This window comes from Styela clava, chromosome 1 (genome assembly GCF_964204865.1).
Source record: "Styela clava chromosome 1, kaStyClav1.hap1.2, whole genome shotgun sequence".
Classification (NCBI taxonomy): Eukaryota; Metazoa; Chordata; class Ascidiacea; order Stolidobranchia; family Styelidae; genus Styela; species Styela clava.
Genome location: NC_135250.1, coordinates 7719254 through 7734811, shown reverse-complemented (window position 1 = coordinate 7734811; position 15558 = coordinate 7719254). Strand labels below are relative to the sequence as shown.

At 33.4% G+C, this 15558-nt stretch overlaps 1 protein-coding gene across 2 annotated transcripts; it reads right to left on the bottom strand.

The window, feature by feature from the left end:
* Positions 1-2906: 2906 nt before the first annotated feature.
* LOC120338901 (peroxisomal carnitine O-octanoyltransferase-like) lies at positions 2907-12287 on the bottom strand. 2 transcript variants are annotated; one of them, XM_039406902.2, is made up of 14 exons: positions 12055-12287; positions 11643-11744; positions 10979-11103; positions 10436-10554; positions 9522-9670; positions 8247-8470; positions 7447-7663; positions 7080-7246; positions 6806-6903; positions 6604-6680; positions 6257-6378; positions 5017-5121; positions 4242-4425; positions 2907-3184 (listed from the first exon to the last, which is right to left on the bottom strand). In XM_039406902.2, coding segments are annotated over exons 1-14 (1827 nt in total). In that variant the 5' UTR covers positions 12191-12287; the 3' UTR covers positions 2907-3182. The 2 variants fall into 2 exon arrangements, with proteins under 2 accessions (XP_039262836.2, XP_039262827.2); XM_039406893.2 differs by having other exon boundaries at positions 2907-4425; positions 12055-12286.
* Between the last annotated feature and the right edge of the window lie 3271 nt (positions 12288-15558).

Genomic DNA, 15558 nt, shown 5'->3' with positions numbered 1-15558 from the left:
AGTCTGAAGCCTACTCAATTTGGGAGACTTTTATTTCCGATTCAGCATGAGGGCATAGGGCTTCCCTCATCATCTACATTCCGTGTTTAGGTCACAGCCAAACCTATCCTAACAAGTAATTTTCAACTAAATTTCAACCAAACTATTTGTTTTGATGCAATAACTAAAATGATGTCATCATATTGAAAAATGACATAGCGTATTATGACATCACAATCCATCCTAGTAGTTTTCCACTAATCTTTCTAGTCTCGCTCTACAATACTACATTCGTTGAACGAGGTGCGCTATTTGACCATGCTAACGTTGTAAATATTACGAACTGAAAACAAATACGACACACAGGTAGTCCACAGCTGCCACTATGAAAAATTCTCCCTACCAAGATATATGCCTGATACTGTTATTTAGCGTGTCCGCCATTTTGTAACATTTCTCAAAACAATAGCAAAAATTCCGGTATTCTATTCATAAAAAAAATTTCTAGCAACTTAAAGAGAGAAGTAATAATTGAGATGAATTCCCCGAGTAGAACGCGTCTCGGTGTCGCCCCTCCTCAATTTATTCACCAAAACAATTGAAATAGCAAATATTCCGTTATTCTACCCATGAAATTTTTTCTGTCAACCAAGTGAGAGAAGAAATAATTCAAATAATTCCCCAAGTGGAATGCGCCACGGTGGCGCCCCTTATCGACTGCCACTAAATAAACAACTATTTTCAGAATGGGCCGCTGTCAGTCAATGAAAACGACTAAGAAAAATGTTAACACGTTATGGGTCTACAAATGTTGACTTCTTGTAGTATCGGGTATTATGTGTTCAACCTAAAACCTTTATACAAGATATTCTTTACGATGACTATTAAAATATTACAAGTACATAAAGACCTGAACCGTATCGCTTCAGATTTGCCTACTCGTAGTTTTGAATAATAACTCGGAATTTTTTCACATCTGGCGTATAATAGGCTGAACGGAAAGGCAAAAATGAAATACGCATATTTTGTTTGTGTTTTAAATGGGGTACAGCTAATATAACTCGCACTCTCATATGCATAACAACACAAAAATAAAAAGGTCAACTTGCGATTTCTCTGAGATTCCAATGAATTTTCGTTAGAAATTCCATCAGACGATTAACGTAGTTATGTGTTGTGTACTTTAAATTGAAAGAGCAATTTTTTTTTTGATATTTAACATTTGAATTTTTGTTTCTGATGAAAATTCGTTGGTTCGTTATTAAAAAATACACATAATTATATTCTTATCCAGTTTAGTAATATATATATGTATATCGATTTTAAATCCGTTGCACCAGAATAATTGAAATATCAGGCATTTCCCATTCGACAAAACCTTGCTTGACTTATCGTACAGATCGCATCATCCTAACTGAGCAAAATGACGAAACAAAGTTTTACCACCTAAATTTCAAATTTGTTTGCGATACGAAACCAAAATTCTTAAATGTTTTGACAGCAGTATAATTAAATTTATTACCTTGACAAATGAACTGATGGAGTAGTTGTGTAAAGTTCCTCTTCACTAAATCGTAGGCGGGGTGATTCCACACCGGATGAAGGTAGTGTGAGCAACCGTCGATAGAAAGCAATGGGATTTTTCAGGTGTGTTTGAACACGTGACTCGGGGTTTTTCATTAATAAACATTTAAACGGCCTGTGCCCTTTGATCTACATATACCTCTTACCTTTAAAAAAAGCTGTGCCACTTACAAAAAAGATGTACGCTTTTGAGAATAATGAAGCTCGTCATATGCTTGCTACATAACTCTCAGATAAAACGCATATGCCGATTCTAAAATACTGTTTCCATTTGAAGCAGGATATGCCCTTTCTAAATACGTGTCTCTGTCAGATATTCACCTTCTGAAGACGATGTGCTTTTTTTAAACGGTCCCAACTGGAAGAACATTGTATCCATATGAAGCATCAGTGTTGTTGTTGATTAGACTTTATTGCAAAAAAATGTAAATTTGGCGATCGGAAGCCAATCACTTGAGTTTCTTCAACTTGTAGTTTGGAGTTAACTACCTTGATTTAAAAAAGCTTGGCATATTTATGCCCAGGCGGAAAGAACCATAAGACCAGTCCAGTGGTTTTCGACTTTTTATGGCTTGTGACCCGCTTCCTGAGGCTTTTAGCATTTATGGCCCCCAGTTTTTTTAGTAAAAAGAGAAGTAAAATCGGTTTAGGGCCTGGCATGGTGACCCCCTCCAACTGCTATGTGCACCCCCTTGGTGGGCCACGGGCCCCTGGTTGGAAACTACTGCCTTAGACATAGAGAAGGCCACCGCTTTCCACCCAGCGAACCGATTTGAATACGCAACTTGGCCACCCGGCGGACGTTTTAACAATTCCGAAACTTTCATTTGGAATCTTTGAAATACTCAAAAAAAAAAGGGAGGGAAAAAACCCATGAGCGCCCCGATAGTTATATGGGCTAGCATTCTCACTCACTGAATGACAAAAATTGCATTAAGTTTTGTGCTGAAATTTTGCTACAAGTTTGTGTTCTTAGATTTGAAAGAAAATTTTCCTAAAACCAGAATCCTAGTCCAGAAGTTCCGATCAGATGAAAAATTTTCCAACTTTATTGCCCTGAGCACTTTCGCTGGTACTCCTGTAGCGTGTACCAGGTTAGGGTTGGCCATGATTTTATTCTGATTTCCCTATTTTAGTTCTATTACGAGTTCGGAGACTGTCTGTGTTAGCAGAGTGGATATACCCTCTGGCCCATAGGTTTCATTCCCAAAATTAATTACCTCCATATTGGTACACACTTCTGAAGCGCCCTGCCGCTTGCAATCTTTATAATTTTGATGTGCCATTAATCTTCAATTAAGTACACTCAAATCTCAATAAGGCAAAGCAAATACACTGAATAGCTGAATTACTCGATACAAAATTATAATTTAATCCTAAAGAATCAGCATCATTAAAATCATTAGCAAAAATATGATTTATATATTAGAGATCAGTTTATCTATTACACAGCAAGCAATAAGAATTAAAAAACAAAAAAATCTTTTTTGCGATTGGAAACAATGCATACTACTACTACGACAATTGAACAAAACAGTAACACAGAGTATTAAAATTAGAAATTGCACTAAATAATCCATAAATACCGATGCCATGGGATCTTTCAAGAGGCAAGTCTTTCCTAAACCAAATGAAGGAATAGAAACAAATATAACTGTTGTCGGTATATAGCTTTAGAGAATCTTCTTAACATAAATACATAAATTTTGACATGATACAAAAAAAATGTAACAAAGAAGGGAATTAAAAAATTATAGTATTTGGCAACTATTCAAATTTTCATACTAAGGCAAAAACAAGCAGTATTAATGTTATTAACACTTGACTCAGCGGTGTGGCGCATCGTGCTAAGCGTTAGAAACGACCTCGTCACAGCACCTCTGAATACCATGCGTGGGTACAGAAGTTTGAATCCCATGCGAGGTTAATTATGTGCGAGAGGATCGCTGGACTCCTCGTAGCCGTAGGCTGGTTCACGTAAGCGCTGGTTGGTTACTGCTTCGTCCACTTAAGTCTATGCAATAGAAAACAAATAACTGGCTAACTAATTCCATACCCGGCCTGAACTGGTAAACGAACGAACGGCCTTGGTTCCCATATGATTAAGTCATCTTATCAACTTTCCTCTCTCCAGGCTAAACCATATCCCAAATATTATCTTTTTTACGATTACTCTGATATATGAAATCAATATTCGAAGTATTTCCTTCAACATAGACAAATCTATTACAATTTCATTTACGCAGTGATGGGTTTTTGGAAATTCGCACGAACTTAGGAATGTTGTCTCGAAATGTAATAGATTTATTTAAAGCTTGACATGTTAATGCATCTTACATAATAACATGCATTAGCTAATAAGACATACATTCATAGAGCTATAAGTTCGGCAGGTTTATTGAAATAAGAGAACCGGTTGTTAATGAGTTTGATACAAGAATTTTGAATCCCATAACCGCATTTAGGGTATTACTTAACACTGTGGTTGAGAGTATAATGGTTACTGAAGTAATATATATATAATTGAATACGTAAAAAGGGTATTTATTAACTAATTACACTGGATACTGCAAAAACCCAAAAGTCACGATTAGTAAAAAAGTTGGATTAGTAAAAAAGGCTGATTTATTATTAATAACTCTAGTTTGTTGAATATGTAAGTATTCGTTACAACTTACAAGAAAGTCCCTTAGCAATATTGCAAACATCTTGGAATGCTTTTCTCAAATAGGTTTCCATATCTGAAGCACATACATCAGGAGTAGGATTGTATGTTGTTACTGCATAATGCATACTGTGGTCCAGTACTCGGAAAAATATTCCATATCCGTGTGATACCATAGGAACAGTGGCTCCCATATTCTAGAAATAAAAAATATTAAAATATATATTTGAATAGAGTGAATTTATCTTTACATTTTTCAGGGCTGTTGACTCTCTTGAGTCGGAATTGGCGATCAGCTAGAAATGATTCAATTATGGTAAAAACTTGACCAGATATAGCATAGGATGAAATTTTGAGTTTGGAATTATCCCAACTATCTAATCCACGCTTACTATATTCTGGGTGGCGGTTTCATCAGCGCTAAAATAGTGGTCTCAAGAATTGAAAATTGGGCAAGCCTGCCTATAGGAAATGCATCTTGGGATGAGAGCTTAGGAATAAGTTTAAGAAGAAAATTTGAAACCCCTGAATTCTGGTTTGGAAGCTTTTGGAACATCTCTGCATGGGAGATTTGATAACATGCCAACAAGGTATAAACTAGGAATTGCTGGACCATTGTCATAGAGTGGTTTCCACACCTGTAGGCCAGTTACAGCTTCCGCCACCGTCAAACAAAGAGCTGGTTAACTCTTTTTATACTAGACATGGGCTGGTAATCAGATAAGCCTTCTTATGGCTTTCCTCTCCCTGGAATAAATATAAAAATCCTATGTGATTAAAATACTTACACCGCTGTATCCAGCTAGACTAGTAGATAACACAAAGTTATTATTTCCTCCACTTTTCTTAAATGCAGAGTCTGTGAATATCTCTGGAAGTTGAGTACCTTTTTCCTATAAAAGATCAATAGTATAAATACAAAGTCCATTCAAACAGAAGTGATCAATTACATTAATTGTAACAAAATTCTCAACAAACATATGTTGAAATCTCCCTATTATTCGAAGCTGTCTGCATATCAAAGGTCATTTAATGACTAACTAACCAGTTATAAAGCGTGACATAAAATTAATGTTTAAATACGTTATCTCAATAAACAGTATAATCCTTGATGCAAGAATGTACGGTAAGTATGATTATAATGACATGATATCAATCTGACAACGTAGATAAGTTTACTCTGCGGAAATGGTGAGTTGTCGCTTTTATGATATTGAATTATCAAAAATATAGAATAAGGCACAGAAAATTCAGAAATAAAAATGAAAAATAGTTTTTCCCAAATTAACGTTATCAAAATCAGTCCATAAATATAATTATCGTTCAAAATCATTTGATATATACAGGTAATCAAAAATAAAAATCAACAAAGTTAGAGAATGTCGAAAACCAATAATTGACAATTGCATACTGAAAGTTATTCTCTATTCTAAATTATGCCCTATTCAACAGAAAATAGGTGAAGTTCAAAATAAATTCATCAAGTTCAAATTGGATAATGATGCTAAGATAAAATAAACAATGATCATATGTTATACAGTCTTAGAAATTTGTCCATTTTATTAAGATAATATATTTGCCCCCAAGACAAATTTTCGAATAAACTATTCTAAACTATTCAAAATATTTATAAAAATATGTATAATTCCGAATTGAATCAATTTCGATAGACTTCAGACAGCCCTGTTTGTGCAACATTTTTTGTCGCCGGGCCATAAAACCAACTTCAGACATCTAGCTGGCCTAAATATGTGGCATGCAGCTATCGCTTAGCCTCACAGTAATAAAAGCACCGAGCAAATCGGCGAAAGATTTAACGCAGCAACAAGAGCAAAAAAATCAATATGTATCTTTACCCATGTGAGCGCCTTTCCAAACATACATTGCCAGATTAGGATTTTATGTTTGATGGGGGAAAATCTGTGCGTTGACAAGGGCCACATTAAATGGCTTGGCGGGCCGGGTTGTGGCCCATGGGCCACTTATTGCACACCTCTGATTTAAAGCATGAACAAAATCAAAACTTACCATTGCTATTGCAGCTAATCCAAGCATATGACGATCAACACCTCGTCCAGCTGAACATTCTGACATTAACTTCATATATTTCTCACAGGCTTTCATTAGGAGCTTCTGCTTGTTTGGCAAATCTGAAATGCACAACAAAAATCAGTTATTCATCTCTGGTGGTTTTAACCTCAACAAGTGACACAAATACAATCAATTATAAAGGTAAAAATTATTCAAAATTTCAGGGGAGCGAAAAGACATTAAAATGGCTTCTCATATGCAGACCCATGGCATCTTATCTGGCTACAAGTTCAAGTCAGTGAATTGTACTGATTTTAACAGTTTTTCAATTCTGATATACTTACCATTGATAACTGCGTTACAAAACTCAACAATTTCTGGTGTGCAAGACCTCAGTGTTTCAGTTCGACCATGATAGAATCTGAGTATGATATGCAATAGTATAAGGTAAAGAAAAGTCATTTGAACAACATTAACGTTGCTCTAGGCATCTAGGGTAATCACATAAAAATGTTCAACTTCTCAGAAACGTTTTAAAACACTTACGATCTAGTTGATGCAGTTTCATAAGTTGGTCCAGGTTTTCTATGTTTTCTCATGTACGCCAGTTGGAAACACATTTGATTAAAAGCACATGGATGAATCTGTAATAAATTGAATATTTCCGTTCAATATGCCACATCATAATCATCACATGAAAACGATTTTCTTTAAAACATTGAAATTGGACAAATAGTCGTGGTTCATGTTATGAATTGCCTATCCTTCTATATTGTATGCTTCTTGAAATATGTAGATAAGCAATATATAAAAACATTACACGTAATTGCTTGAGTTCATCCTTTCCAAAATCATTGAAATCAAAAATATGGAATGTTGATTCTTTTCCGAAATTTTCCAATGTTTTTCTTCCTTTCTCTATCCAGTTGTGAAGTTTTTCATCCAAATCAAACTCTAGCTTGGTGATAGAATTGGAAGGTAGACTTTCTGAAAATTTAAAAAAAAAAAAATTTCACAATATGATTTAATAAAATTTTTATTATTATTCACAATAGCATGGCTATTAGGACAAGTGAAAAAAATGTCATTACTCTCATTTGAGCCGTTCTAGAAGAACATTAGCTACATATTTGCTGTTCTAGCATAGAGCCTTGGAGAAGAAATACGAAGCATATCTCTGGACATACCATTATTCCAACTTTCTTCCCACTGTCCGTTATTCCATCTTTCCCTAAGAAGGACTTCATTATACATCATGAGAGTAACGAATGTCATTCCTTCGGAAGGAGTATGATCAGTACTGCATGTGAATCTACCATCTGAACTAATTGCCATAAAATACTTGTCAGCCCATCGATTACCCGCTACTTTTGTGGTGCCCAAGGTCATTAAGGCTGAATCATCCTGAAACAAATTTGACACTAGAGTTTGCTTGAGAAATGCTACAGTCAAACAGGCCAGTATTCGAGCATTATTAAACCCATACTGCGAAAATAGGCTAAAAAAAATTGATTAAAAAAGATTTCAATCTTACTAAACCTGGCACAGGTTGAATGAGTTATAGAGACTAGTTCAGAGCAAAAGGGAAAACCCCACAGAATTACTTAAAAAATATATTTATGCTTATGATAAACTTTGTGGTAAATTTGGACAGTTTATTGAGGTCATCACTTATAAATATGTGCTAAAACTTCATTTGAACTTGAATATAAACAAATGCAGAGATGTTCAAATCATGTGTCAGAAAGTTGGTGGCAATACTATAAAAAATTCCATCTATAAAAAACAAGAGGGTTTATGATTCAAATAACATCAAGATTTATGAGCAAGTATTTGCATAGTTGTGCCCTTCATAAGTGATTTGAAACAATACCCTCATGAAACATTCTTTGCCCAAATCAGTAAAATAATATTCAAAATTTGTCCAATATCGTCCCACATTTTTCCCATCTCAAACCGTGCTTTGAAATTTCATCAACTTATTTACCTTTACTTTATCATCCACCAAAGCGATAGTCATGATAGCACTTTCAATATCTTCTAAAGTTTTTGCATTTCTTGGAGAAAGTTGGCTTAAATATTCTCTGGCTTCAGCCCATGAATCTCTGTCAAGCTCAGACATAGCAGATACACCGTCACCCTCTTTAGCACCACTTTGTTCTTTGATGGCCAAAAATAATTTGTATATTTGGCCAGGAGTATAGATCTCACCTAAAAGTTAAACCCATGATAAAAACTAAGACAAGATATCAGTGGAAGGAAGATCTATCTTCTCACAGTCTGTGTAAGTAATGTGATTAGTTTATTGAACACAGCCACGAAGGATAATCGAAAAAAATCGACTAAACCAAACTGTATGATGTTATTTTACCATTTGCTTGATTGCTATTTGCAAAATAATTTCCTAATTTGTGTTATTCTTAGCAATTTCATATAACTTTGTGAAAACTCTTGATATCAATCTTTGTAGGACTTATATAATATGCAGAAATGAAAATAAACATTCTCTTCAAGGTAAAATCTGCATTTTTACAAAATGACATCTACAAGAAAAAGTATATATCATTATTTTAATAGAGTTAAAATAGATGAATAGTTAAAATTACCCATGTAGTACCATTATAAAAAAAGTACTGATATTCGATTCGATTCTGAAATCATCAGGTATTTGGAAATGCCCAGCCCTAGTATTGACTTAATTATCAGTAGACTTTACACACTTGTGTTGTATTCATTTGAGAAGTCTATAAAATTTCAAACCAATTATCAAACAATATGTAGATACCCGCGGTACACTATACAGTGGTTACCAATCTTTTTTTCAACCAACTTTAAATTTTCTAATAATAAATTTTGTAAAATCTCGCGACCCAAGGATATGCTCAAATATTAAATGGCATGTAGTATTTTTATGTCCACAAAATGAAATAACTAATATAAAATAATCATATTTACAAATTTACATTAACTTCCCCAGAAATGACGTCAAAGTGAAAAATCTGTGCTCGTTCGCCCACAGTGAGGTTTTGAAATCATGGCGTGGCTTTACTTTAGCAAAATAAAATGCTACCAAGTTTTTAAGCTGTGATACTTCCGTGATATAATTACTAATGAGCAACACTTTAATACAAAATAAAAAAAAATTTTCAGGTTTTTGTTGAAAAAAACGAGCGACCCTAGAAAATTTTCAGGCGGCCCAGTTTTGGTTCGCGACTCATAGGTTGGGAAACACTGCACTATACAATACATAAACAAAACTTACCATTTTCTGAAATTATTTTCAGTTTATAGGCATGTTGGTGATGAAAAATAATCATATGAGAAGGGCAATCTCCTTCAGACTTAGTTTTGAAATAATTAGCAAGCTTGTCTCGACCTTTCAGAGCTATCCTTGAAGTGTTGAAGATGTACCTAAAGTAATTAAATATGGGAGATAAATATAAACCAGAAAAGTTGTTGTTTCAAAGAAATGGACAAGAAACATGTTTTCAAAAATCAAAATGACACCTAAAATAGGCTAGTTGTATTTAAGGATTTACATATCCAATAATACTAAATTTTGTTTAATTTAAAATAGGCCTACCCAAAAAAATATATATATTTAAATGCAAACAAGTATTTACTAATATCAAATGATACAAAAAGAACATCTATAGTATAAGATAGCCATACCATACATTGGATCAGTAAGGATTATGACATTTCACTTATTCGAAGGATTCAAATGTTGAAAGCCATTTAAGAATTGTTAATAAAAGTATATCATTTACAAGACATGAGAAACAGAAAAAACGCTTGTATTCTTTTTTGAAACAATGCGGTTACATCAATCTTTTCCCAAGTAATTTTTTCTTAAAATTTCCTGGAAAGAGGGTCATTAAGACATTCTAATCACATGCCTATCTACATACTCACATCCTAATAAGAGTATAGGTCAGGTATTATAATATTTTACTAATTATGTTATGTTCCATATGCATAGACTTAATTAACGTAGGAAGTCTTACTTAATGCAGGAAGTCGCAACCATCGAGCAATTAAAAAAACAACAGTGTGACAGCAAGAAGTCATACATGATAACATATGCTGGTGACTTACTTGAACTGACATACCCAGTAGGCATGCTACCACAGAAACAAGTTCACAAGAATTGGGCGAACAATTTTATGAATCTACCTGAACTGGTTCATTGAAAGTGTGTTTCCTTTTCTATCCTTTAGTTGACGGACAGTCTCATTTCGTAAATGCTTCCAAAAGTTCATGATGGAATGAAGCATCATTGCACCACGGTGGAGCTGATTAAAATAAATAACAACTTTAATAATGAGATAAATATAGATATATGTAGGCCCAAGGCCCAAGCAATCTATTAAAAAATAAATCTTTAAAAAATTTTATAGGCATGGCTTACTACACTGTGAAAATATTCTGTAACGTTTATCTGTATTAGCAAATTCAAGTTTTGCGAACTCGCAAATCACAATGATTTGTATGAAATTCTCTGCTAAACATATATTTCAATATTCAAAAACACTTCATTCACTTTCGAAATAGCCAACCTTGGCATATTGAGAGAAATGCTATAAAACCGTAAATAAAAAACTGATCTGATTTTGATATTTGAACAAATCCAATATTTCATAAAAATCAAGGACATTTCTCAAATATGTGACTGTACGACTATATCAATACGATATCATATAATACAGAACAAGAGACCTGCGAGTCCTCAACAGAGGGAAGAAAATCCAAAGTTGCAGAAGCTCCAAAATTCAAGACACCAAGTGGTCCTCGATAATCTAAATAGCCATTTAGCCACCAGTCTTCAAGCCAATTTTTCTCCACTTGAAAGAGGAATAAGAAATTGCTTAATTAATGATAAATCATATGAAAAATTCTAAAAATTGAAGATGCCATAACAACGTAAAATCACAATATAAACACATACTTTCAAAACAGAATTCCACAAATTTGATCAATTAAAAACTATTAATTGAATATGAACAATTACCAATAATGATAGATGAAACGTTTTTTTTTTGCAAGATGCCAATTTTGTTTTATTATTATTAAATCAAGAAATATATCATTGCTGATTCCACAACATCGAATTCGATTTTAACAGTATTTCTTGAATCCCATGTTTTCAGAACAATCTATTTAAATCACTCCTTCAGTACATTTGGCTTTAGCTTGGCTCAAGAACGTTGAAATTGTACCAGATTTTCCAATCTGATTAGAAATATAATTCTAGAATGTACCTATGAACGTTCCAGGCTATAAGCTTATATGAAGTGAAAATAAGTATAATTATAACATGTATATCTATTTCAAAATAGTGATAGATAAATTGTTCATCATTTAATTCAGAGCAGAAATTTACCACTGGCTTTTTGTGAGAGAATTTCTTGGAGTTTTGGTCCTTCATTTTGTTGAAATTTTTCCACAATTTGTTTTGTTCTATCAAACTCTTCCTCAGTCAGTACTGCAAAAAAAAGAAGACCCATTAATAATGAAGATTTGAAGTCAGAATCATCACTTTGTACTCCAAATCTGTTGGAGTCAAAATTTTCAGAGTTTGAATGGCGATAACCGAAATCAGAATCTCCAACAGTAATTATGGTTTCTGGTATTAGGTTGCGGTAAAGTCATACAAAAATGGGCTAAGATACTCTAAACATTTGGTGATATTATACCGCCCTCTGACCCTTGATACTGATCAAAACTTAATGTTGCATTTTTTAATAGTGCAATTACTGATCACTGAATTTGAAAGGTAAACTTAAAAACCTTGCCTGCTTTGCAAGAGTCTAAATATCTATTCAGTGTTTCATACAGCTGGGGAAGTGGTAGTGATTGCAAACTTTCTTCTTTTGAAAAAGTTCTCTCTTCAACAATTGAAGAATCCTTCACAAGAAACATTGATTCCATATTGAACTAATGTGATTGAATGTTATATTAAAATCTAAATAATATTGATCATATTGTCACTGCATTAACTGGTCAACAATGTCCAGATGTGAGAACACAACAACAAAACGTTAATTCTGTAATTTCATAACGATGGTTAATTGCTGCAATGCAGCAATGTTGTAATTGATGTAATCTGGACTACAATTTGGCAATATTTTGGCATTTCATTGGTGAATGAAGCGGTTTAGCCCACCTCTTCATTCACTCAACTTTTGTTGGGCAATTCAGCAATTTGGCATTTGACACCAATTTTAATCAGTTAAATTTTAATTAAAATGGTGTGGCAAACAATTCTTCTTTTTATTACGGTACCGGTACCGGTACATTTTTAATCATTTATTTTTTTACGTATCCATTTATTTTTTGTTTACCATACCGGTATAATTTATCTAAGCTTCTCTCTTTTTTCTAACTACGGTACCGGTATATTATAGCCCTGTGCTTGTTTTTTTTTTGTCAATTGTTTGCACTCCTGATTTCATAATCAGGTTTTATCAATCATTTTATCGCCTTTTATGCTGATTATGGAGTCGAAACAAAACTTATCTTAACTAAAAACGACCGTTCGCGACTTCGCTGTTGAAAAATTTTTGACGCAGAAAGTGCTGAAGTTGTTCGGTACAGTAATCAGTTTCACCAATGACATTAAACAACATGATAGGCATTTAATGCCATTGCCGTTTCACAAAGTCACTTTGGGTAATCACTAATCAGTGCTTCTCCGACCCTTGACCCTAAACAAATTCTTCCTCTGATGCTTCTTTTTGACTGTTGTCACAAGTTGGTATCTGGGGCTGAGCGGTCCCACAAATAGCAATTGTTACGTCATTGTTGACATATTGCTGATTGGTCATTGTTACGGCAATGAACAAAAAAAATCGATGCTCGGAGAAACATTCATTCTTATTACCATACCATACCAGAAAATATGACCAAGTGGTCAATGTGCCTGAACGGCTGCTAAAATACCTATTGTACCGGTACCGTAAATATATACTACTACGTCACCATCGATATCTTACTGATTAGCCAATGTTTTAAAGCTTCAGCCTGCCATGCTTATTGGTAAACCCAACCGACCCCGTATCCAACTAAACACATTTGAGTAATATGTCCGTGAAGATATTATATTATATACATATGTCATCATATAAACTCCCTCAAACGTACCGTAGTACTGATTGTCAATTTTGTTAAGAAGCAACACGAGAAATTTTAAAGCAATAACTCTTCTTTGCCACGGTATAGCATACTAACTTAACTAAGTCTTTCAAGTGGCTGGCATTCTTCAAGTGGCTATTCAAAAACTTTTTTATACTGCGTCAACCAATTATCTTAAGTTCTTGCACAATTCTTTTAACCATTTTTCTATTTTTTCATTAGGAATCAAAATTTTTACATTACGAAGCTTATCATACAGTATATATATCGGGAAGATTTATCAATGCTTTTAATAGCTTCGATTAGATTACGATGAGGATTGGCTTGAGGTGTTTTCAATAAATTTTCTTTCCATGCTTGGAGTATACATGCTAAAATTTTTAAATACGATTGTATGTTATTATAAAAAATCAGAAAAGCAATAATGATGAAAAAAATTGGAAACATTGCAATTTGCTGTTTAGAATCACAGATGTCTACAATAAAATATGTATTTTTTTCTAATCCAATTATCCAAATAAAAAAGTTTTCCTCGATAGGATATCTTCCTATTAAACCACAGTGGTTCATGCAAATGATTCACATCACTAATAACTTTGGTTTTGAAAACATACCAATAGTAAAGGGTATCTCTCAAACATCTTGAAGTAATGTTTTTAACAAACATTCCATCTGGATATACATTTCCATAAAATAAAGTTTAACCCATCTTAGTTTTTGACTGATAAAAAATGATTCCACATCATTCCAAACTTCCTTTATGGATGCACGTAATGTATTGCGTTTAATTCTCTCCCACTTTGAACCCCATAAAAATTCATAGCATATCTTATTCACTTCTGGTATAAAATTGTTGGGCAGTCTTACTGGTAAGACAGATATTACATAGACCAGTAAGCTCAACACTAAGGACTTGATAACAGTGATTTTTCCAAGAAAATCAAGATTTCTTTTGGACCACATTTGTGCAACCACATTTATTTTTTGAAGTTTTGGCAAAAGGTTAACAGTATAAAAGTCAGCATCATTTTCACATATAGAAATACCCAACATTTTAAAATTTCTTGGGTTCCACTGAAACCCTTGATTTTGCATAGGAAAGTTCTGGCAATTACCATTAGATTTAGGCAAAATGCTTGGCATTTATTCATATTTATTTTGCATTATATTCATATTTATTTATAAGTTAGAAGTTGCAGCGATAGCCTAACCTAACGACGAACTAAAAAAATAACCTCACAACCCTGTAATATTAGGAAAGTCTAATCTGATTTGATTGACGAAACATTTGATTAAGATAGGAGCAAAATGACTCACGTTATGGAAAAGATGTATAGATTAGCATTTGCGTCGTGGGAAAATGAATAGTGTTAGTTATAAATACATTTATTCAAATATCATTATTGGATTAATATTACATGTCATTCTATCCTAACAAATTAGCCAAAAGTAGAATCGATTGACACTTTCGTAACGACGCACTAATAAAAAGGATAGATTTGACTGACAACTTTGTGACGATGAAAGAGAAATAGAAAAGCGAAAAAATAATAAATCAAATAAATTTATTTTGAAGGGGTGTTATTAGATAATAGGCAGCAACATTATATCAAATATATACAAGGGCGCTGCTAACTCGTGCAACACACAATAATCTATATAAAAGATAGTCTATAAAAAAGATTTTCGAATTAGAATTTAGTTTTGGATATTCATACGGAAAAATATTCAATAATGTGACTTTATAGTATAGCCTAATGGAAAATGAAGAATTTAGCTGTACCAGGATTCAAAATAGAAATTAGCAATTTTCGCTTTTGTGTTCTCAAACTAACAATGCTCGTTACGTTTATGATGTTAATAACACTTACGACAAACGATTTCATACCTAATTTTGGTTTTCAAATGGTCGTTTGTTTCGGATACAATCATGATTGCGGACGGAAAACTCATGCAATTAACTCACGTGTAGGCTACACTGTAAAAGACCATAATTTTATTGTGGAAGGTAAAGTAGAAATTGACGTCCCCAATAAAATGCACATAGCGAATTGCTTCGTTATAATTTTAATTATTTGTAGTGTACTGATCTGCTTCTAATATATTTGTGTGTAGTCTAAATTACTCTCATATTATGTGTCGAAATGTAGGATGTATATTCTGTT

Excerpts from the sequence above, each read along its gene's own strand:
- LOC120338901 (XM_039406893.2), bottom strand. The coding sequence starts at position 12,190 with ATGGAATCAATGTTTCTTGTGAAGGATTCTTCAATTGTTGAAGAGAGA. Across the intron at positions 10,555-10,978 it reads CCTCTGTTGAGGACTCGCAG|CTCCACCGTGGTGCAATGAT; the intron begins GTCTCTTGTTCT and ends TATTTTAATCAG. Across the intron at positions 6,681-6,805 it reads GAAACTGCATCAACTAGATC|ATTCTATCATGGTCGAACTG; the intron begins GTAAGTGTTTTA and ends TATCATACTCAG.